This window comes from Calidris pugnax, unplaced genomic scaffold (assembly GCF_001431845.1).
Source record: "Calidris pugnax isolate Ruff unplaced genomic scaffold, ASM143184v1 scaffold9, whole genome shotgun sequence".
Lineage (NCBI taxonomy): Eukaryota > Metazoa > Chordata > Aves > Charadriiformes > Scolopacidae > Calidris > Calidris pugnax.
The window spans coordinates 7,901,011-7,926,488 of NW_015090778.1; the positions used below are offsets into that span (position 1 = coordinate 7,901,011).

The 25,478-nt window shown below is 37.1% G+C and overlaps 1 protein-coding gene across 1 annotated transcript in view; it reads right to left on the bottom strand.

Annotated features, from left to right (window-relative positions):
- Positions 1-25,478, bottom strand: part of B3GNTL1 (UDP-GlcNAc:betaGal beta-1,3-N-acetylglucosaminyltransferase-like 1) — a 135,775-nt gene that overhangs the window by 109,812 nt on the left and 485 nt on the right. The window contains exons 2-5 of the mRNA XM_014952943.1: positions 21,502-21,618; positions 21,274-21,373; positions 16,502-16,566; positions 5,591-5,656 (exon numbers count right to left, since the gene is read on the bottom strand). Of these exons, the coding sequence (XP_014808429.1) occupies positions 5,591-5,656; positions 16,502-16,566; positions 21,274-21,373; positions 21,502-21,618 (348 nt within the window). The remainder of the gene's footprint in view (positions 1-5,590; positions 5,657-16,501; positions 16,567-21,273; positions 21,374-21,501; positions 21,619-25,478) is intronic.

A 25,478-nucleotide genomic window follows, 5' to 3' on the forward strand; every position in this document is an offset into this window, starting at 1 on the left:
CTCCAACTTGAAGAGCTGCTCTGATAAGCAAGATAGTAAGTCTGGAAACTGGTCCAGACTACCTAGAACTACCTCCTTCCCTTCAAGGACAAGAGCTAGAGCTAAAATATGGAACTCACTGACAGTTGATTCAAGAATGTTTATTAATCTTCTCGCACTTGGAACAAAACAAAGCTCAATATTTGTTAAGCTGTTCTCCCAATACTGCTCTCATGGATTAACTCATCCAAAACACCTGTCTCTTGCCAATACAAAAATAGTTGAAACATTGTCGTTCTCTAGGTAATTTGAAAAAGAATCAGGTCTCATCATGACGGCCATATAAAGACTCCAACTGCTGCTTTTAAAAGCTTTTTTTTTCCACATCAATATCTACTTCATGTACAAGTAAAACTATTCATTTTAATTATACCTTTAAGAGAGGATTTATTGCATACTCTTTCTGTTGCTACTAAGAAAATCAGATTTTCAGATACTGATTTAAATGAGTAAGGTAGAAGCTAAAAGTACTGACATAATAAAGAATCAATGGAATCTGATCATTTCACTCACAAAAAAGAGAAAGTAAAATGGTTCAAACTAGTGCTCTATAAGCAATGGGTAAGGAAAATGAGGGAGGGAGAAAAAACCCAGTCTTCCTAAGATGTAACAGAAACGTGTAACAGGTCTAGGCAAGTGGAATGGCACAGGGTACAGCAATTATACCAAAACCTCATCTATTAGACTATAACTTTTGAAATCAAGATATGTATATGTCCAGACCAAAGCAAAAGGAAAAAAAAGATTTAATTTCTAAATTTTCTAAATTTAAGTTGTGAGCTTCACTGGGGTTGGTGGAGGGAGATGCAACGCTTTGGGCTAGAGTTGGGACTTAAAGAAAGGATCAAGCTCAGCCATCTCATTCATTTGTTCATTTCTCCAATTCATTTGCTGATTGCACAATGTCTGTTTACAGCTTTCCCAAAGGCAGATGAACAGGTCTGTGAACCTGCAGTGCCATGGCATTGTTCAAGTTCATTCAATCCAATCAACTACCTTAGAGTCACATTAACCATCAAAGATATGCAGAATTTAGTCAGTTGGTTAACACATTCAGATAATGCAATAGGTTAAAACAGCCTTAGGCATTGCGGCTCTTGATCTAAATCCAAGCTAAAGAATACGCCAAAAAATTGCTTTAGAGATGCAAAACAGCGAGAATTTCTTATTGAAGAAATGCAAATAGTTATAACCCAATGTTCTCTCACGTGCCCAGGTATTCTCAATGTTTGAGAAAGAGCCTGGTGATTTTACAACAAAAAGAAAGGTGTTCATTCTGACACTGGTACAGATTCCCCTCATTTAATTAGTGAAAACAAAAGGAAATAACATTATTTCTTTTGCCCACATTTTGGGAAGACACAGGATACAGTGAGGAAGAGCCCAGCTATTTTCTAAGTACTTCTTCGGAAAGAAAGAGAAATAAAGATTGGAAGCCACATGCTGTTCATGCACACAGTCATATTGTAGGGGCACACGTAAACTCAAATTAAACAATGGTGAGAGGAAGAATAAATGCTTTGTCCAGCAGACAAAGCATTGTCCAAAACCATTCAGTATGGCTCTAAGACAGATGAGAAGGTCAGAGGGTTTTGAGCATGAACAGTAGCACATTTCATTTTAGCACCCTTCTCTTCTCCTTCCAATACCTGGAATCCTTGGGGAAAATTGGAAGACTATTTCAAGTGCTGCACCATTCTTGAAAGCCTCCACACTGGCACAGCAGCTTGGCAAAGTGTGGTACGCACAGGTACCTGTGTGTCTCAGGGATGAAACACTTTCCAGAGAAGCTCTCCAACGCTACTTGAGCTCTCCAAGAACATACTCAAACCACATCCAGTGATTTCACCCTGGCATGCCCACAGCAGGTCCTGGTGCAAGTACCCTGCAACAAGGCAACCTGGAAGCAGGCATTGTTAACAATCTCATCTGTGCTTGAAACAAAAAGCTTTGGGACTTCTTAAAGGGTATCACTCTGCTCAAATGAAATAACAGGATAAATGTGGGACATGGGCCTAAAAGACTGCACTCGGTGTGTTTGGGTAGTTTGGGAAACAATGCTGAAACTGCACATTTCCTGGGCTACTCCAAACTCAGAAGCCTTGTTCAATAGAACACTAGTACGTACACAAAGGTGTTCTTCTGGAGGAGATCCATAAATATGAGTAAAATAAGATATGAAGGTCTGATTTTTTCAGAATTAAGAGAAACGTGATCTTGAATCTTCCCACTCATTAGCTGCCAAGGAAGCATACATGATTTGTGGTTGGTAAATAAGCAACACCTGGCTTATTGAGATAGATGCTGCTTCTAGGGATAAAGAAACAAAATGAAGTGAGAAACTTTAGTAGCAGTTGTTCACTCTAAATGTTATGATGAACAGTTCCATCTTACTCTTTTTAAAACTCTTTTTAAAAGTCTTCAAGATAAGAATAGTTTAAGAAGGTAGAGAAGAATTTGCTCTTGCCCTTTAAAGCACAATTGAGTAGTCTATGATACAGGAAAGAAAGCCAAGGGCTGCTGCAGTGTTACTCCAGTTATATCCCAGTACCTGAAGTGTGGGCAAGCCTCTTGCTTTTTCAGAAATAGAGACACCAGTTTGTCTGAAGAACAACTGGTTGGAGAGTCATTCCAAACGCTTCTGATCTCTTGTTCCACTGTTTAGCAACCAGGCTTCAAGTCAGGGTAAGGCAATCTGCATTTAAGAGTCACACGAGAGAGGAAGAACCTCAGGGATTAGTTAGGATCTGCAATAAGATTTCTCTTGGTGGAGAAAGTTGGAGACCTTTCTTACCTGAAAATCTATAGTAGTAACAACAGTAAACTGAAGCCTGCAATATTAGAGCCCACTGGGAATTCTGGCTCCCAGTAACAACCAGCAAAGCTAGTATTAGGAACAAAATTTCTGAGACTACATGAAGTCAAAAATCCAGGTCAGAAGAAGTTGCAAAACAATGGAAAGTCCAAGTCTGCAAATTAGAATTTCAGGAACAAACCAAAAAAGCTCACTGCTTCACAGGCATTTCTCTAGCTTCTGCTTTTTTGTTTTTTTATTATTCTCCACCTACTCTGGCTCACCATACTGACTGAAGCGAGGGTCAGAACTTCAAATTACAGAACAGAACTTTATTCAAACATGCCAAATTGTCTTCCAAGGCCAGAAAATTGAATGGCATTCTTATCCTGAGGAGAGTAGAGAGATCATTCTTTTAAGAACGACAGTCCACCCTGATATTGGTCTGTAGTTTGTGGCCAGAAGGTCAACTTCTCTCAGAGTAACTCAAGTTGTGTCAGAACTTTTGGGGAGCTCTGGACCAAACTGATATATTTGCTCATCAGGAAGAGATGTTTCCATTTCTCCTTTCAGGCCTTTGAATTAGCGTTCTGTAAAATACAACATTAGCCCAGAAAGTATAGTTCATAAAGGCATTAAAAACATTTCTCTAACTGTAAAATGGAAAACCATGTTCCATTCAATTCAAACACAGATTCGTTTTTGCCTTCATAGGGCTCAAGAACAAAGGAGCAATATCCTTACACCTAAAAGGCATCACAAGGCAAGAAATAATAGAAAGTAAAAAACAGTAGAAATTTAAAGAACAGGAAAAAAAAGCAAGGTCACTGCCCAAAAAGCTGCAAGAAAGACCTCCAATTCAGTAGAAAGCTGAGAGAAAATAATGGCATGAGACAGGCTCTAGCCAGACATAGTTTCTCTGTGTCAGAAGAACACACACACATCTACCATTTTCTTAAGGTTTAAAATCACAGGCCTTTCTCTCCATTTCTGAGAATTTTTACACTTTCCTAAATTGAAGATTTTTTTTTTCCTAAATTGAAGATAGAAGTACTAGTATGTCAGATAACTGGAAGGTGGAAACCCTTATTTCTCATGCTGAATCACACTGACTTTGGCTAGTCTTATTTAGCGAAGCACAAAGCTCAAGTTAAGCTTTGCAAAGAGGCCACACTGAAACAGGACCACAAGTTTAGATTCCTTTAGAGCATGGGAAGAACAAGTTTGTGTTGCTTAGAATATATCATGAAGAAATGCCCTTCAGTCCACCCAGGCACTCATTATTACTTATTTGATTGTCATTTAATAGTTCATACTGAATGTTGTTAGGCACTAAAGTCTAATAGAATGTTAACAAAAGAGTTGAAGTGTTTTCTAAATAGACTACAAGCTCTTTAGTTGAAATTAGTCTAATTTAAAAAAAGTCTTAATATATGGATATAGAAGTCATATAAGCAAGAAATATGATAGCTCTTAGCACTAGTTTCCATAAAATAAGATTACTGGATCAACTTGCCTCTCCGGTTTTTTGGCATTTTACTATAGAATTACATTAACTGATTGATATCAGAACAAAAACAACTTTCAATGTATCATTTTGTTATGTTCACAATGTGAATTAGATTAAGTGCTACTCAGGTACTACTAAAACTATAATTTGATAAATTACATTGTAAGGATTATCAGATTTCATAAGAGACCTACTACAGGTGGTGTGACGAGCAGGTACATACCCCACCACGAAGCAGCAGGTTGTTTGGCAGATGTTCTGCAGCTGAAACAACAGCAATAATCTGTACTTTGAAGTAAGTGTGTTTCAGAGGAAAAGTTCAAAAGGTGTTTAATTCCCAGAAAGTGATAATCCTAAAACTGCCTGTTTGGTTCTGAGACCTGCAGGAAATACCTTCTTGACAGATCAAGTCAATTGACCTTTCCTTTCCAGAAACCTCTTGCACAATGAAATACATCTCACAAGAGAAAACGTCAGAGATGTGAAAAGAATAAGCCTATTTTTGCCAAATGTTGCTGACAGGAAAACACACTCAGTTTTCAAGTTTATAAAGGAGTAAATATGTCAATAGCATTGACAAATAAAATAATTGCCATAACAAATTGTTTGTATTTATTATCTTCAGGCAAGTAGAACATATATACAAACTCTCTCTAAAGGATACTGGCCCTAATCACAGAAATTTATTTAAAATCAAAAATCATATAGATCATAAAACCACTGTCTCGCAGAACATTTTTGAGAGTCTACATCACAAGATTAAAGAACAGCAGTCTAATAATGTTTTCTTTTGCAGGCAGACATAGGGAGAAACATCGATTTAACTGTAGGCCAGTTTATTAATGATAACAACCTATACATTCCTTATAGTTTACTGTTTCTTAAATAATGAAAACAGATAAACCATAACTGTAGCAAATCCTTTGCAGCTTTTCACATTACTTAGGCTGCATAAAAAAGGCATTCTCCTTTAGATACATACATTAGTGAAACCTGTATACTTATTTGAAAATCAGTATCACTGTCATAATGACATTTGTTTTACTGACCAGAGAAAATAAATGGAAGAAAAGAAGTTCAATCAAAGCTACTATTCAGTGCAAGGATTAAAAATAAAAGAAAAGAATACACTGGTTATTGCTTTGCCTCCACCAGCCCTACTGTGAAATTTTCATATCCTTTTAAAGATGTATCCGGGACTCTGTAAAAGAAAAACACACAAATACACACAAGAAAAAAGTACTCACACTGTTTGGGTGTTGAATGGCAGCTTCGTGCTGCAGTCTAACCCGCTGGGGCATCATCACATCATCCTGGAATAAATAGCACTCTGTTACTGAACATAAAAAGGGTCACAGTACAGTACCCAGGCACACATTAGAATATGCTGCTAAATTAACATCATTTTACTGGCTTGGAGTCAGAAAAACAAATGGAACAAATATTAAGAGACTTTATGCTCTCAGTGGATTAAGCTCAATTCTGTTCAAATCAGAAGGGATCAAAACTACTATGGGACAACAATGTTGTGATCTCAACGTGTATCTTATGGGCACCCACACTGTTTACATTTCTAAAGAAATTCATCAACTCATTAACAACTCTAATAGCAGTACTGACAGTATACGCATACAAGGAACTAACCCTGATTAAAAGCCTGAGATTTGAGACGTTCTAGCACGATGGTGAAATGTTCTTTGTAGTCTGGCTGTGCCTTGTTTCATTGATAAGGAAAAGTCTTCTGTCTCTAAATCTATCAGTATGTCAGAGCACAAAAACTAGTATTTGTGAAACGATAAAATTCTAAGAAAAAAAAAAAAAGAAAAAACCCACAGATAAAATGCACCAGCATTGACACCAGCTTTAAAAGACACCACCTAGATTTAAATTTGATGTTAATACTTCTTTCACCTGTAGCATAAATGTCTATTTTTTTTACATACAAAAAGACAGGTTGCCTTGTAAAGACTCAGTAATCTTGCTAACCTTCCTCGAACAGATAGGAGATACTCCTTTCGAATCATATTATTTCTGTTCAAAATTATACCCTTTCTACATTTTTACAGTCAATTAAATTGCCCAACTGTAGCACAAATGTTCTTCCCTAAATTTAGTCTCCTGAGATTTCTACCTATATTCTTTTCCATTTTGGTGCCACATTTCTTCCCTTTTAAAGGATTAGTTCAATCTTTCTTAGATGCTGGTTAAAGCTAACACAGCCTATTTCTTCCCAGAATATTTCCAAATGACCCTACCTTATCAGGCAAACATAATTCAAAGGAGCCCTGAATTCCTGTTCTACACCCATTCTTTTAACAGTTCCTCACATTAAAATCATTCTAATGATATTCCTACTGAAGTCAAAAACCCAAATACTGAATTTCCAACAACTTTCACATTAAAACTTTCAGTCAAATCAGCAGCAACACAAAATATATTAGTGCTTAAATAGCTAGAGCTTAGAGGGTTGAATGACCTTGATATAAAGGTGATACTATAGTTTTATCAAAAATAACACAAGGATGAAAAAAGTTTTAGAAGTAGATCCAACTATTAAGTACAACTCAAGGTTAAAGATAAAACAGATGAATAACAAAACCGACCCTTCTCACATGCAAGCTTATTAAAGAAGAAAGGAATACATTGTCAAAAGCATTTTTCTGCATTTTGTATTTAGTAATAAGCATAAGAGGTGTTACTTATTTTCAAAGCCAACAGTGGGGAAAAAAAAATCTTCCAATTTCTCAACCTCTGTACATAGTTACTTCACAACTACAATCATAATATTTACAGTCTAATCCACTTTATCAATAAGGCACCAGAAACCAGGTACTGTATCAAGCTAACAAAATGCTTACCCTATTTCCCGTAAGACCCATAATACTACTTCTTTATGCCAAATACAGAGCTGGTTTTTGTAAATTAAAACCTGGTTTTCATATAAACAATAGGAGATATAATTTAACTGAGTTTTGTTCACTTCATTACGAATTACTTCAGATTTTTAGATGTCGTCTTGTTAAATCAAAAACAAAAAAACAAGAATGCAAAAGAAATCCACTGGAAAGCAAGGCATTTCAATGCTTAGAACAATGTTACTATTATCTCTTACAATATACAAGATGTGCTCTTGTGTTAAAAGATTCCACTGTTTATGATCCTGCACAACAGAGATAAATTTAACAGAACTCACACATTCACAAAGATGAAAAATAATCTACTTGATTTAAAAAGGTTAAATCAGCGTGGAAAGTATTCAAACCAAATTCAAATCTCCTATTCACCAAACAGGTCAATGTCATGTTTTTATAAGCGGACAAGTTGACAGGAAAGGTCTAGTTCCTGCTAACAAAACACTATGTCATTTTGATGCTATTGGCAAAACTAACAAGTCTACAGATTTGGGTCTTAGGCTATCGCCAAGATCATCAGTATTCTGTAAAATCCAGCTGAAAAGGGGGCACTATAACCACAAAAAGTTCAAAATGCCTTTTTTATTAATACATCTTTGTTCTCGAGTGCTGGAAAACGCTATGAACTCTTATCCCGAATGACCTGCAAATTTTTTTAGAAGAATTTTGTCTTTTTTTTATTAAGAGTTTTACACATATAATGTACTGCTGTATAGTTCTGTTCAGGTTCATGGAAGAAAGGAGAAAGAAAAAAAGAACCCCAAATAAAATAAAGCAATTACACAACAAGGAAGAACAGCACAAATTACAAATCACATCCCAGACTAAGACTAAGTCACATCAGTCATTTAGCTTTTTAGACTCAGATGAGGCAACTATTAAAAAATTCCAACATTTTACAGATTCTTTCCTATTGATGACTGGGCAGGTAACCATAAAGTGGAAAACAGAATATATTTATACAGAAATAATATTAATGTGGCTGTACTCTAGGCCAGTGTTTAAAAACCAAATTAAATTCTAATGAGTAAAACCAAAAAGATTGTACCACAAATAAGGAAACACTGAAACTTTTTAAACTTCATAGGCCACTGACAGGAGTGAGATGCCCAACCACGCATTATATGGTAAGGGTTTATGGAGTTAAAGCAACTACAGTATTAGACAACTAAATATAAATATATTTTATCCAGCTGTACAGTATGTAATAACAAATTTTCTATCAAAACTGTTGTATTTATGATAATAAGTTCAGCAACTGTGTTGCAAGACTGTGTACCACAGTTTGGTCATCTTTTTTGGTTTAAATCTGAAAATAAAACATCAGTAATTAAAAAAATACTTTCCAAACTATTTTCCACTCATGTTGTGTCAGACAAGAAAGAAAAGAGTACATATCTGAATGTAGCTGCTGTATCAAAAAGGGAAGTATATGTAGTTTGGTTTTGTCTCCTAGGTGCGAGTAGGGAAGACAACAAGGCCAGCAGTGAATTACACTGAATATGTAATTTTAAAAAACAGAAGTTTTCACTGAAGTTCAATTTTCTCTGTTAACATGGAAGTCTCTAATGGCTGTCTCCTAGCAGATATAAGGCAGGCAGGATGAAGACAGATTCCCCCCACTGAAAGAACGGACTAAAGAACAGACAATAAGTAAATGTATACTCTCACTAAGCATATACTTGCAACAGCATAGCTAACTAAAAAAGAATCTGTAAGTAAATCTGTTCTCATGTGATCCCACTCATCAAAAAAATTAAGAAAAAATCTCAGGCAATGGCTGGGTTTAGTCATCTAAATAAGTACACTTAAATATGTACATACAATGCAAATAAGGCCAAACAAACAGGTAAACAGCAAGAAATCAAGCAACATAAATAGAAACCTACTTTATGCACTTAAAGTAACCCAGAATTTGTAGGAATTTTGTTGACTACAAACATGTTTCCTGTTTTGCAGTGTCCATTCTGAGTAGGAAAACAATTTGCTGAAAGACGGGAGAATGAAAAGGACTTTATTTCACATGAAAAGGGAGCAGGGATTTCTAAACAAGCCCAGATGTGTTTCTGCCAGTGGGGGGCTGTGATCTCCATCACCTTTCAGTCCGACAGACACTCTGCCTGCTCGTGTCCCCATCCAATACACCCCTTCTGCAGAAAGCTGCCTTGCTCGTGGCAAGTTCCACACCACTTCAGGGTGCTGCCAAAGCAGAAAAGCCAGTTATACAGCCATCAGCTGGGCTGTTTCCCTTCCAACCACAGGCACCATCCTTCATAAAAACACACACAATTTATACTGAGCTAATTGTTTTGGTTTACTTTACTCCTATGTTTAGTTGAGGGAAAGAAAAGCTAAATCAATAGACTGAGATTAAGAATATTACTCAAAGCTGTTGTTGTTTCAGTTTGGGTTTCTTAAATCAATTTGGGTATATTCACATGACAAAGCATTCACTAGCACCTTCAGCCAGGCCCTCTGGACCACACTGAACTCCGCAGCGATAACTCTGTGATTTGCCCTTAAAAGTGTGGGGGTTTGCACTTCAGGAAGTAAAACAAAACACACAACTCAATGTACAATACACATCTACTTTCTCAAACAAAGGACAAGTTCACATAAAACAACACACTAGCCATAGCTCAGTATTGAAGTGCTTTCTTAAGCTCACATTACAGACTCAGCATCACATGTTTTTCCGAACTCCTTCATATTTGGCCACTCAAAATAAAAACAAAAAAGGAGCTGACACACTCCACCCTCACAATCATAACACCTTCCTTCCATTGCAGCTCTTACACATGAAATACAACCTGTAGCAACACCCGGAGGAATGTCTGACTCACTGAAGAACAATATGGCATCTCCAAAGTCTTTCAATTCATCAAATGGTCGTTCATTTATCCTGCACCTGCTCAGACTATAGTGAAAATCTTCTGTTGCTATTGTTCAGTTCAGCTCCTTGAACCAGGGAAGTAAAAGGCCTGGGACCTCCAAAAACTGGCCTGTCAACAGCACCAAAGTAAATACACCAATCCTAGGCAATCTTCTAGAAGGCACGTTTTTTAAAGCCACCCCACACTATGAGACACATTAGAATCCTACACTCTTACAGCCACACACATCACCCGAGCAAAACACACCCGAATGGTCCGTCTGTACTTGCAAGAGCACAGGAAAAAAACCACTACTTTTCTGTTTCTACTTCTGAATTAAATTGAGAAGGAAGGTTTGGCTACACACACGTCACCTGAGCAAAACACACCCAAAAGGTCCATCTGTACTTGCAAGAGCACAGGAAAAAACCCACTACTTTTCTGTTCCTACTTCTGAATTAAATTGAGAAGGAAGGTCACAACAAAGAAAACACTTCAGTTTAAGAAGCTGGCTCTATTGAGCACCATTCTTTTCTTGAGCATGGCAACAGAGGTCTACGTGGGAGGATATACATGGTATCCTTATGCACCTGAATGACTACTACCTTTCATCAATATCAAACTACTACCTCTTTATGGAATCTTTTAATTCCATCAATATCAAACTAACTACTACCTCTTTATGGAATCTTTTAATTCAGCATCACTGTTAATTGATCAGGAAATTTTTGGTGCCAAAGCAGGTCCCACCCTGCTGCATTTTTTCAGTGAATGCAGACATGTGCCTTTCCATATCTAGCTTTTCTATAATCAGTGGAGATCCCCTTGGATCTCTCTCACAGGTAGATTACTGAAAAAAAAGTACGTCAGCATTTGCAGGCAAGAGAAGCAACGCTCACACGTTGTGCAACTGCAAACACAGTAAACTCAGACAAGAGTAAAATCCTCTCTGTCAATTCCAAATACCCACTTTAACTAATAAACAGATGAAGGTAAAGGTAGGGAGAGGTTACAACAACAAAATTCTGGAGGTTTGCTTCTTCATTTATGAATCCGAAAATGAACATTTCACATTCCAGATAGAGGCATTTAACCTTTTTTTAATACACTAACTTCTTTACAGAACAATAAAAGAAATGATGCCTTCAAAGACTCATGGTTTGATTTTTTTGGTGCTCATTAGTGATTCAGAAACACGCACAGCTCTTCTGGACAGAAGGTGCTTTGGTAATGGAGTTCATCACTTACTTGCTATCTGAGTGACAGCTTATTTCAGTTTTTAAATCAGAAGATCAAATTTGGAAGGAACAGTACGTTAAAACAACAACAGAAAGCAAACACATGAAGTCTGATCACTGCTTCATTTCTTACGCTACAGAGATGTTCATTTGAAAGAAAGGAATCACAGAATACCAGGTTGGAAGGATCATCCGGTCCAACCTTTCTTGGCAAAGGCACAGTCTAGACAAGACAGCCCAGCACCCTGCCCAGCTGAATCTTAAAAGTGTCCAACGTTGGGGAATCCACCACTTCCCTGGGGAGATTATTCCAATGGCTGATTGTTCTCACTGTGAAAAATTTTCCTCTTGTGTCCAATTGGAATCTCCCCAGGATTACATTGTACCCATTACCCCTCATCTTTCCCATGTGACTCCTTGTAAAAATGGAGTCTCCATCTTCTTTGTAGCCACCCTTTAAATGCTGGAACATGGTGATAAGGTCTCCCCTAAGCCTACTTTTCTCAAAGATGAACAAACCCAGTTCTCTCAGCCTTTCCTCATATGGAAGCCTTCCCTGTTCTTGGATCACCTTGGTGGCCCTTCCCTGGACCCTTCTCCAGCCTGTCCACATCCTTTTTGTATAGTGTGGACCAAACCGGAACACAGTATTCCTGGTGTGGTTGGACCAGCACTGAGTAGAGTGGGATAATGACTTCATCTCTGCTGGTGATGCCCTTGTCAAGGCAGCCCAGCATCCTGTGGGCTTGCTTTGCTGCAGGAGCACACTCTTCACTCACACTCTTCACTCATATTGAGCTTGTTCTCCACCAGGATCCCCAGGCCTCTTTCCAAGCCTTCCCTGTTCTTGGATCACCTTGGTGGCCCTTCCCTGGACCCTTCTCCAGCCTGTCCACATCCTTTTTGTATAGTGTGGACCAAACCGGAACACAGTATTCCTGGTGTGGTTGGACCAGCACTGAGTAGAGTGGGATAATGACTTCATCTCTGCTGGTGATGCCCTTGTCAAGGCAGCCCAGCATCCTGTGGGCTTGCTTTGCTGCAGGAGCACACTCTTCACTCACACTCTTCACTCATATTGAGCTTGTTCTCCACCAGGATCCCCAGGCCTCTTTCCACAGACCTGCCCCACAGCCAGGTAGATCCCAGCCTCTGCTGCACTCCTGAACCATGTTACCCCATATTTTAAAAATTTATTAGTGCCTGTAGAGTACTGTATAACAACAACTAACAAGAAATCCACCTTTCCAAAACCAGCAAGTTATGGGGAGACTGTAAAAACAAGCAGCTCTGTTTATAACTGAAAGATAGCTTGAAGGGTGAAGTCCCTGAAACATCTACCAAGACTGGCCAGCTAAGGCCTGACCACGTTCTTCCAAGACCTTTATGAGTACTCCCCCAATGAAGTGGTTTTGAACTTGAAACTCAAGAAAAGCGTGCAATTTCACAGCAATTAAGAATTAACATTCCCAACTTAAATCACACAAGGAAATCTCACAAACAAAAAGGCCCAGGTCAGCAGCTGCCAATTCAAACATGGGAACGCCGATTCTGGTGGTCCACCCTCACTTTTGGTAAATAAAACTTAACTGTTTCTCTACATCATTTTCAACTATTAGCAAGCTGTGACATTGTGGCATCATGGTTTAAAGTCACATCTTTGCACTGGCTAGGAATCCCAGAAATAGCGATACTCTGCCAACAGAACAGAGCAAAAGACTAAAGCAAGTGTGCCTGACTCAAGTGAATATGTCTGGGTTTGGAACACTGGAGGTCAAAAAAGGACACATTTTTACATTTCTTCTTTAGCAGTCACGCATCCTCCAACATCACATTGATTAAACCTGAAATAATGGGAAACTACACGGATTACTGGGATGAAATCAAAACATATTCTTCCTTAAAGAAATACAGTTTTATACAATATAGGTATGTTTAAGTTAATGTTGGTGAAAACAGCAATTCAAAGCAGAAAACAGAATTTCTAGTGTAAGAGTTTTGCTGTGCTACAACAGGGTAAATGATTATAACAAAGACAGTAGCCATCCCAGAGATCTGACAAACTAAGATTACAATAAAAGGCAACTGGTAGATAGAGTCATAACTGCAGACAGTTGGAAGAAGAGTAAAGCTTACAGTGAGATGTATTTGCGTAATTGCCTAATTCTATTGTCATTATGACCAAGATTTTCTGAGACTACAAATGTTAAATGTGAACAATTTGTTAAGTATCTTCAATGTTTCTACTTGTTTTCCTGGTGGGAAAAATGCCTCAGTAGCTTAGAGGTGAAATCTGTAACAACAACCACAGCAAAAACACTCCATAATAGCTATTAGTCAAACAGCTGCCACTTCATACTAGAATAGGCTGATCAAATTCTGACAGTTCTGAGCTCTGTAACCTTTTTTTCCACATTTCTTCCCAATTTGTTGTCCTCACAAATCTGTGTTGAGAGACATAACACAAGCAGCTTGACTCCAGCTGGAATGGCAAGCAAAACAGTCTCTCTGGAGCCAGTACTTCCAGAGATGCTCCCAAATATGCTCATACATTCATTTAACTCCAAAAAAAGTGAAATGAATACACAAGGAGCCACAATGTATTTCTCCACCTATATGAAACGTATGCAAACTACTGCCCCAGCCCCATTTCCCTCCACATCCACCTATAGCAAACCTGAAACTGTAGCTGCACTTCTGAAGGTCAATTCCCTGGCAATACTGCAGCACATTCCAAACGGCTGATATCAACATTCCTTCCTAGAGAGCTTGATACTGGATTGGTGACTGAAATGAAGAAGGTAGGTGGCGTGTAGAAGCGGAGTTGTTAAACAGCTGGCAACATCTGTGTTTCAGCTATTATCACACAACGTTTACTAACTACAGCCAAAATATTGGGCAATTTTCAGACTTGTAGCGGTTTCCACATTCATTGTATTTCCTCCGATCTGTTTTCAGCAAAAAATGGTAGTCATAAGGAGAAACGTTAGAAAATACACGTAAGCAACACCAGTCATTTAATATTTCTGTTGTATCAAGTTTAAGATTCTGACAGTTCAGAATGCCTTCTATTTTGAAGCATCTAACTCAACAGTAGGAATATAAAAGCATAGAAGATAAACTCTTGCTAGCTTTTTTCATGCTTACCCACATTATAAGTCATAAAATTCACAAATCTCTTCAAATAGGTCTTAATTATATTAAATATAAACTTATGCTAATGGTATTATTGCAGAAATGCAAAATCATCAGCTGTTACATTCCATAACAGTTGTAATTCGTTTCCCTGATGTTTTCTTATCCTGCACAGCTAGTCAGCAAACAGAAACGCCACAGCAGCATGAAGATGCATAGTGTATAAAAAACAGAAGGTAAACGAAAAATTATCAGTTCTGAAGAGATCTCTATAAAAATATCAATTAATTTCATTTAAATGATTTAATTTTCTAGTTTACTGCTATTGATTTACAAACAACTAGACCTGTCTGGATTGAAAAGAAAGACCAATCCAAAATTTACCTCAGTAAATTATTCTGTACAGATTTGAGACAGAAGACATGAAGCTCCACTGGACAAGAAAATAGTGGGTTAATTTCTCACTAAAGCATATACATGGACTCAGCTTCAGTCAACGTAAGTACATACCTAACTCATCCTATGTACTCCCCAGAATGCCCCACACAATGTGGTATCCACCCAAGCCTGGAATACCTGAACTTGGCAGATCATAAGTAAGATCTAACTTTTTTTCTTCATTTTAGATATGTAAACAGTCTCACTGATTCACAACATAAGAGAGTTAAATCCATGGAATAATTCATATAAATTAAATGGCACTTGGGTTTGCGTGTGCCTGAAGTAAAGCAAAATGAACTGGACCCCAAATTCATTCATCTCAACAAAACTGGCATCACTCCAATTACATCATGGCATAATTTTTGACGGCCCTACACTCTTTCAAAATCTGGTGAGTCTGCTGATCAAAAACAGAGCAGTGGGTTCTGTGCTCATACTTCCTCAAAATAATTTGCTTATGAAACAGATACTGACACTCAGTGCTGGATATGAAATAATTATTTTTTGATGTCTGAGAATCTGACCTTTCCAAACACCAATAATTTGTGTATATGGCTGTGAATTCTGCGCATCCAATGGATGTTCAAAATATTGTTTAAGAAATACCCATAAAAAGCCATATGTATCAGACACTGCATTTCAAAGCTTCACCCTCCATAAGCTTATATACAAAGATTTACATGAAATACACTCTGTGAAACAAACACCCCAAACCAACAAACTGTTAATGGGAAACCAGGATAAATTCAAATAAATGTATTTTAAAAGATATACTGCGTTGCTAAATACAGTAATAACTTAATAAAAGCAAGAATGAAGGCCAGGAAAGCCACCTACATGACTTAATTTCATAAATGGTAAGACAAGAAATTTCTACTGCATTGCCTTGGGTCAGAAGAAACGTACCAGCACATAACCTACACTTTCAGCAGCCAGTACTACACTATACCATAGTTCAGCTCCAATTCAGAGGAAAGACTCAATCTTCAGGTGAAATTACATGAGATCAGTGAGCCTTAAAGGTCCTGCTCTTCTTGCCTGATCCTAGCCACACGGCACCATTCCTCAGATCAGCTATGCGCAGTTGTGAAACCCTTCACTGCGTATTAAACCGCAAAAAGTCAGATAGTTATCTGCGGGTTAGTGAGCTGAATGGGCTCACAGAAGGTATCCAACAAAGGACAGGAAAAAAAAAAAAAATCAGGATGGAAGGTGAGACCTCTCCTATTTTGCATCAAAAAGCCAGTAGATTAGCTCTTAGTTTCTCATCAATATAATTTTCTGAAGAATGCAGGAAAGAAAAATCCTGAAAACACCTAAATACCAACCTTGCCCAACCCTGCTCACAAGAGCTTGTGAAATCTGATAGGATCAAAGAATGGTAGAAAGCCTCCAGCCTTACACAGGTTGGAAGACAACTTTACAGCTATCAATAATAACCAGAACATTTAACACCCAAGTATCTTTAATCAGCTTGTCTTTAAGGCAAACCAAATGCTACATTAAAAACAAAAGAGTTTTACTGACAAAACCAAGTTAGACAAAATGCATTAACTTACTGAATCCAGAAAGCAGAGATAGGTTCCTGAGCTCTGAATTACTGCTTGATTTTTAGCAAATCCAACTGTTGAGAAAACAAAGATCAAATTATGAGGTAGTTTTCACCTTTGTATTTTTTTAAATCTTCCCACTGTAAGCAACAGATGAAAGGAAATACGAAAATCAGCATCAGGTAAAGTATGCAATTTTTCCATATTTAAAACAAGGTAATTTGTAAATATTTATGTGGTATGCCTATTTCTTCTCTGAGTGATTATTAGTTGTATATGTTAGAATTCTACCACCAAAGAGAATTAGACTACTTTTGCTAGCCCCCCACAAAGACATACGTATCTTGAAGTGTCCAGCTACCTGGGTTTCACACCCAGTACCTCAGATCATAGAATCACAGAACGGTTTGGGTTGGAAGGGACCTTTAAAGGTCAAGTCCAACACTCCTGCACTGAGCAGATGCTGAAAACCCTTGGCTGTATATACATGTTCACCTCCTAAGTCATAACAAATAGTAACAAATCATAAAAAGGCAAAGAAAGAACAAGAGATTGCTAGGCAACAACTTCTTCCCATCGGGGGGGCAGGTCCTTGGAAGGACTCAGGAAAAAGTTTGTTCCATTAAACTTGTTAAATATAAAGTACGTAAATACAAAAACTTCATGCACCATTTATGTAATGGCACGTGTAACAGAGCCAAAGCAGAAGCATATATAGAGCAGGAGCACAAAACTGGCTTATTCATACCATAATATGCTATATCATCTATGCAAAACCACACTGAGATATAAATTCAGTCAAATGACAACACTGGCATCCAGGATCTTTTACTTTCTGACCCACTGACACTTGCTCAATCTTTTACCAAGCCATTTCAGGAAGCTGAACCAGAAGAAAACTTTTTTTGTCAGCTTAATTTCTGAAGCAGATGACAGCACTGGAGGGTCAAGCAAATGGCAGATCCAGATAAAAAAAAAAGGTGTGGGGGAGCAGGATAGACAGCCAAGGGTAAGGATGGTGCTGCAGCAACCAGCAATAAGCTGAACTCAGCCTCCCACTGAAATCCATCAGCAAGGTAGAAGTGTCTACCTGGGATCATTTTGGTATGCAGACAAGGTCTAACTAAAAACAGTCTGGTCTTTGAGTTCTTCTCCTGCAGCATCATAAGAAGAGACCATGCTATACCCAGTGTTATTCTGAAAAACACTATATGAATTCCACTTGGTCATATATGTAACATTTAAGCTTCGTTTAAGTATTTATGGAACCAAGTCAGGGAATCCAGCACAAGATTGCCCTGACAAGCAAACTAAATGATGTGAAGATGTGCAATACTGGGGGGAAAGTATGGGAAAACTGGAAACATAAAGCCAGAAAATTTCCCCATGAAGTGGAAAGGGATAATTTTAAATAATATTATCCCTAAAGTTCCTGATTTCGCATTTGAAAAAAGCAGACTTCTGTAATTCTCTACTCTTTTTCTGTGATACAGGTTTAAGTTTGTCCAGGAAACAAATTTAACTGGGCTCAAAGCTTCACTTAGGTTTAAGGCACATGCTCCTTGGCTATTTTGCTGAGTTGTCCAAGTACAGAAAAAGACTTATGACTGCGTTTCTTACTGCCTCAAAGGAACATTATGTCAATGACCAACAGAACACTACTAATAAAGGCCCTTCCTTATAAATGTGTTACCCTTTTCTTGCGTATTTTGAGTATTTTAAATCTCACCTTAACTTTTCTTCAGCATGGATTTCTTGGGCTTATTATCCTACAGTATATTTACATACTGCTTTTTACACACATAGGAATATCTAATGTCACATATACAGTTACTCTCATTCTCCTTCCTATTGGCAGTAAAAAAGCAGCTGGCAAAGTCAGTAGCTACCACAACAGCAGAGCTGAATCCTGGCATGGGCAGTTTTAGTGGGAAACAAGGGATGCGAGTCAGCAGGTCTGGACATGCCAAACAAGACAAACCCTCACACTCTGGAGGTCCCAACTAAAGCAAGAGGTAAAAGAACACGACAGAACAAAATTTGCCCAACATCAATCAAATCAATACTCTCCTACATCATTACCAATGTAAAGCTGCCTGTAATTAGATTTCAACGCTTTCATTAGTATAGCCCTATATTTCAACAACCTTCAAAAGAAAATAATGAAGTACAAGGAATCAATAATGTAACAAAAAAAGTGGAGGAGACTCAAAGCAAGCTACAAGATGACAATTACGTTACTCTATGAACCTTCTGAAATATTTCAGATCCCATTTTCAAATAAAACACTTTAAATCATGAAATATTTATATTTGTACGAGAAAAAGTTCGAAAATACTTCTAAGATTAAGACTGAAACCATCCTGAAGCTTTTCATATGCCAGCTATTTTTTTAGAGGGGAAAGCAGAAAATACACATTTTAAAAGTTATTAATGAGAGAAATATAATTCCCCTAGAAGAAACTGGATATTAAAAATTATTTCCCCACAACAAATCCTACGTTTGGCACAAGTAAAAATTTTTCTTTAATATTACTCTACTGAACAAAATCAAATGTTTGTGCCAGGTCTCTGAGTTTTGTAAGGCCTGCTTACTTAGTGAAAAGAGCCTGTTACCATGGTTACAGCCGTAAAAACTTAAGCCTCAGTGAGATATTAACATTCCTCACTCTTGGAAAGAAAAAGGTTTCCTTTTTTTAGGCAAGTGACCCTTTCTTTTTTTCTAGGTTCCCCCCCTTTCTTTTACATGTTAGAAAAGAATCAGAAATAAATCCTAATCTTGTGTAAATAGTTGAAGATGTGAAGCCTGACTAGTACATTGTTTCTGTACTAAAGCATCTTCTTTTAAAGGAAAGACTCCTTACAGTTGTAACTAGTCCTTAACATAATAAAAGTAAATCACTGAAAGCAAACAAATACTATGGATTTCAAGTAACCTGCTCCTAAAATGTAACAACCATGAAGAAAAGATGTCCTCATTTTAACAGTGACCCGAGAGTGACTTCCACATGAACAAGCTTGGTTTTGGTTTTGTTTTGTTTTTTTAAAGAACTATGCATTTCATATATTTCATTATTTAAAACAATGCTCACAGCTGCATCCCCCACCCCAAATTTATTAGAGTTTTGTTCAGGTTTCAGCTATCTTAACACTGACAAATGCACCTTAAACAAAAAATAATCGGAGATACCTCTAATGGCACAATATACTCCTTGTAGTTCACAATTTGAACTCAGTTTAAGTTTCAGTTTCCTAAAGTGCAAAGGTGAACTGACTTCAGAATTCTGAAAGGGGGGGGAAAGACGACAGATAAATTTCCAGTAACACAAGCAGCTCTTGACTTTGCTCAACTCCAGCTTTATCAGTTGCCCAAAAGAGAAAAATTCCCTTTACAAGCCTTGCCTGTCTTTTGTCATCACCAGCTCAATAATGCTAATATTACAAGTTGCACTGTCAAAACAACACCAATTCATGCTAGAGATATTAAAATACTAAAAATATTTACAGTAACAGTTATGCTGTGTTACTTCAGTATTGTTAGGTCTGACAACTGTTTTAAAAAACAGCTTTAAAGAAGCCTATAGTCAAAAGAAATGACAGTAAATAAATCCACGGGCCTATCCCACAGTGCAAATTCAGTACACAAGCTCCAATTTGTTTGCATGTTTCAATGAGGGGATGAAATTCTGAAACAAAACTGGCCTTTTTCATAGTAAGATTTTGAAGGCACTGTAATAAGCCTAGGTTTCCTTCCAGTTACAAACTGCACATTTTGTTAAAAAACAGAAACTGACCACATGTGCCTTGTAAGTGAGATAACTTGAAAGGCACAAATTTGGAACCGGCTTGATATCAATTCCTACCTGTCTACTCATTGTCACAAAATCCAGACTGATAGAAACGTAAGTTATACAGCTCCCCTACAAAATGTGAGCACATTTTGTCCTGTTGCTCTTTCAGAACACAGACACGATCTTCCAACTTCAGTGCCATTCAACACCAGCTTCTCCAAAGAGCAATATACTTTTATATGTATTTGACATTTTAGTAAACTCCTCTGCTAAAAAAACCTAAACATAAAACAACCGAAACAAGCAAAAGAGAAACTGTTAGAGAGATTTGTTTGTTATGTCCTCCAGTGGCTAAGTGTAATTCCTATTAGCATGTAAATCAATAGGGAATCACACTGTACACCTATCTGGGAGCTCAGTAAATATATTGTTTAAGCCCTTGTGTAAATAATTAGGAGTTTAGTGAAAGTTTTTAGCTCACATCAAAACTCTTCTGAAACCTCTGTTTTGACCTGATCGTTAAGGGATATCAAAAACGTATTATGTTCTTTATCAGGGTCTATTCTACAAAACTGAAAGATGCACGTTCACTTTTTAACATCTTTATGTAAGAAATTTTTGATTTCTTTTTTCTTAAAACTCATCTCCTGAAGATACATCTGGTATCAGAAAGCCACAGTAAAATTGTAAGCATTAACAACATTGTATATACTACAATTAAACAAAATTCTTTTGCAGAGTAGAGCACAAGTGTTAAGCCAAGTTCTTCTTTCCTGGATGTATAAACAAATTCTACACAGCCAAAACCAACAGGGCCAAATTCTAAATAGGAATCAGCTTTTGAACGGAGAGCTCTGGAAAACAAAGTGTTGGGTTTTTTCCATGCAATGCAAGTGGTTACAAAGACACTTTTCAAATTAAAAAACAGAAGATGCCTGCAATAATAACCTGACTCTCAAAAAAAAAAAAAATCACTCTTAAGCTACATACCGCCTCGAGGTTGAGATGAATCATTACTACCAATGATTACTGGAACACCAGCATCTTCCAGCTTGATCTTCCATTTCTCAATTATTTCAGCTGAACCATCCTAGAAAAACAATGACATAGATGCAGCTATTCTAACTTGTATGGTGACCAAAACACAGTCCAAACCAAAAATTCCTATCAGAGACAATATTTACTTGGACAATATTTTAACTAAGGTCTGAAACATACCTTACTGGCATCATTAAAAACTGACAGCTCCATGGTTTCTTTGAAATCTTGTTCCCAAACCGACTTCAGGCATTCATCTAACCAGCATTCACTGTTGTGAACAGGCACAATGACAGACTACAAAAAAACAAACAAAAAACCAAACGTATGTCAGTAAGCACTATTTTTGTTTACTTACAGTATAAGAATATTCATTAAAAAGGGGAAGTGCTCGATCCTTCAGAAATGAACATTCATGAAAAATGCACCTTAAATGGGCAGGGACAGATTTTTAATGTTCATTATCAATATATGATTTGCTTTCTTCTCTATCAAATTTTTCTTCAAGTTCTATAAGATGGCTTCTGGTAGATCTTGGTCTTTTTTCTTTTTCCAAGGAAACAAAAGAGACTACTGAACCAAAAATGCTAACAAAACATCTACACCACCACACTAACCTGTTTCTAGTATTCCTGCATTTCTTACAAAACTTTTTACTTCTGTCTTCCGTTCATGTATCTTACTTATCAATTTTTCTTTAAGCTTGCTACCAAATTTGGAGATGTTCTAGCCAAGTTCTTAAAAATTATTCTGTCTAAAACTGCTATTAGCACATTAGATGATGTATGACAGTTCCATAGTCTACCATTTCAATCACAGGCTTTCCTCTATCGGTTCAGCCACACACACACAAAGCATGAAAACTTATCTGAAATATTTTAAAATTGGTTAGAAATCAGAGATGATGGATTTTTCTGTTGAGTTACAGTTCCAATTACCCAAAAAAAGTCAACACCAAATTCTTTCAGTATCTCAAAAAGAATACATTCCATTCACAGAATGTAAAGTCCTCAGACATTAGTGCAGTAATACACTGGCTGTGTTTGTCAAGGGAGAGTCCGAACCCCTACCTGTTAAGATTGCTTATAGGTGCTGAACTATAGGTAAAGAGCCTAAGTCACTTGTAAAAAGTCTTTGGGACATTTTAAGTTCCTTGAAACAGAACTTAAACTCCTTACTGTGTGGTGTAACCATAAACCCATGGTTTGAAGAAACAGAGGATTAGTTCCTATTGTGAACGTGTGACAACCTGACATGTGACTACGTGTACATTGTGCGAGTGCATGCAAATGTACAAATGAGTAGGAAGATTTTGTGGACATTGACGAGTGTATTCTTGGTTTCTTTATAGAGTACGGTGTACGTGCACACAGGTACTGCAGAGTATGATACATGGTACAATGATTAACAAGAAACTTAACATTTCAGAGCAAAATAAAAAAAACTATACTTGTCTAAAATGAATGAACATCCTGATTCTTGGCAGGATGCTGTAACAGGCTAAAAAGGGTGCTTAAAAGAAGGAAGAGTAAAGAAATCTAAAACATTAAGCAAAGCAGGTCTTCGATTTCTGTTTGGGAGAGATAAATAAGTAAAATAAAGAGAAATTTAAAAAAAATTAAACTGATTACCACACAATTGCAAATACAACATACAGATAAAAAAAATACTATTTCTCAGAATTGTCTCAGATTAATACTTTGAGATTAAAAAGCAAAAATCTGAGATTCTAAACCAATATATTCAATTTACTCAGGATTTTAATATCCTTTATGTCTAGATGGCAATTAAAATACAACCCAATACATTCATACTAATCAATCTAACATATTCATTCAGAAAGAAAAGGGTTCTACAATTCTTTGAACACAAAATAGCTACAGTTTTGCACATTCAGAAAAATCACTGATTTTCCAATTTGTTTTCTAATTAACATAGTAAAAATTTGACTATGCCATCAGAAACTAGCTTGATACTGGCTTGAAAACTGTAAAACTGGAACTTTCATTTTTCTCATAATGAACTCCTGTTTTAAGTCAGGACAGCAGTGCAAAATATCAAGATTATGTTTGGATCTCTCTGTTTAGTTTGAACTGAAAACACCAAAACCAGTACTTTAACAGCAGCACATATAAAATAATCCATAAATATCTGATGGCACTCAGATACTCTGAACTCAACAACTCATATTAGCATTCTCCTAAACACGTTACCGTGAGCAAGTTCTACTTCCACAGAACTATCACAACAATGTTGAACTAGATGCTGCCAAAATAAAGTACAGAGGTGTGAAAAACTGAAAAATTAACACAATTAACAAATCCATACAAGTAACTGTACACAGCAACATGATTAAAATATCAGAGTACTTCTAACATTGTATACTAAAGGTCCTTTAGGTTCTACCATTCATATTCAGTTTACTGGGGTTTGTTTGGGTTTTTTTTTAAGCCAAAGATAAATTAAAAACACCACAGAGCTACACTTTCATTTCTCCCTAGTTCATTTCTACATTTGTAGCCTGGCTTAAAAATTGTAGTTGGTACTTGCCCTGAACCAGGCATTCATAAACTGGCTATTGTCATTGTGTGACACTACTACAAAAAACTTCCATCTCCTTGATTCATTTAAAGACGGAAAAACATGAACCTGAGCACTATTTCACTTACAGGTGCAGATTCATTGTCAAAAAAACAGCTGGTAGTAACCTCATGAGACTGTGTCTATTTCTTCTGTCCCAAAACAAAATCAACTACAGCTAAATCACTGCTGACAAACCATAATCTCCAGGGACAGAAACACCAGCCTTGCTAAGGCAATCTCTAAAAGCAGGCATAAGGGGCACCTGGAATAGTTTTCCCAATGTCTGAAGTCCTTTTGCTGCAGTTTATGCCAGCTACTACTTCCTGATCCCATTACAGATTATTAGTCTAGTTCTCTTTGCAGCAGCCTTTTACATAGTTGAAGACTGTTACCATAAAAGTGAACTACAGAAATATGCATAAAGCCCTTGCAAAGTAATTTTGAGAGAACACAGGGATATAAATGCAAACAACTAATGTATTTTTGTCATTACAAGATCAACTGAGTGACAACTGAGTCAGAATCATAATTTCATTAGCTGAGGCTGATCTATAGCAGAATCCAACAGAGGAGCGTTTTCATGGCCTATGAGGCAAGTACAACAGTTAAAACACAGAACAATGAATCAGATTTGGATTTGACCATTGTGGTACTACCTGGTTTTCCCTGAACTTCACACATTCTAGAGTAAGACCTGGAGTGATTTTAGGTATTTTTAGTAACATAGTTTTGCCATCACTAAGCTGAAGATAATGATTCTTGGCTTTGCTGCAAAGAGAGTTTTGATGTGTGGCAAAAGTGTCAGAATGCAAAATGGTTAACAGGTAGTTCAACCCCCTTTCTTCTACAAATGTATTATTCAACCAAAAAACTCCCTTCCTCCCTCACCTAAACTGCTGAAAAACAATACATCAATCACAAGACTGAAAACCAGAGACATGTGAGGGGCTTTTTAACAACAACAACAAAAGAAAAGTGTCAGAAACTGTGCAACTGAAGGTTTGCATCCAAGAAGCCTCGTTTCTGGCATTACCACCATCATCCTTCACTAAGTATACAATAAACAACTACAAACTGAAAACATTTTCAGTTTCCATGAATTTCTCCCACCTGCCTCCATAGCTGAAGGTGGAAAAAAAAATTTAGACATAATTTTAACACTGCTGAAGATTTTATATAAGTCAGAAACCATTATTTTTAAATGATGTTTTCATGTGAGTCACTATTCCAAACCATTGAGAAACTCATGGCTGTTGGCAGAAACATACTAGTTTCGTCAAATTTCGCATATGGGACACTTTAAATAAACCCAGAGAGATTTTCAGGCCGCAAACTTTGACCTGCCTTTACGAGCAGAGACTCTGTTGAAGTTGTTCATCATTTTTACTTGCCCACTGATCCCTATGTTTGTGCTTTTTTCAGATGTTTGCCTCACTAAAGCTACACCATTGCCAAGCCGCATCAGTTGTACGTGTGCAAATTTGTGAATGAAAAAAATAATAATGAAAAAACCATTAAAAAATACACCGGGACTAACAAAACAACGAAGTAGTGTAGGAAAATGGTCAAACTAT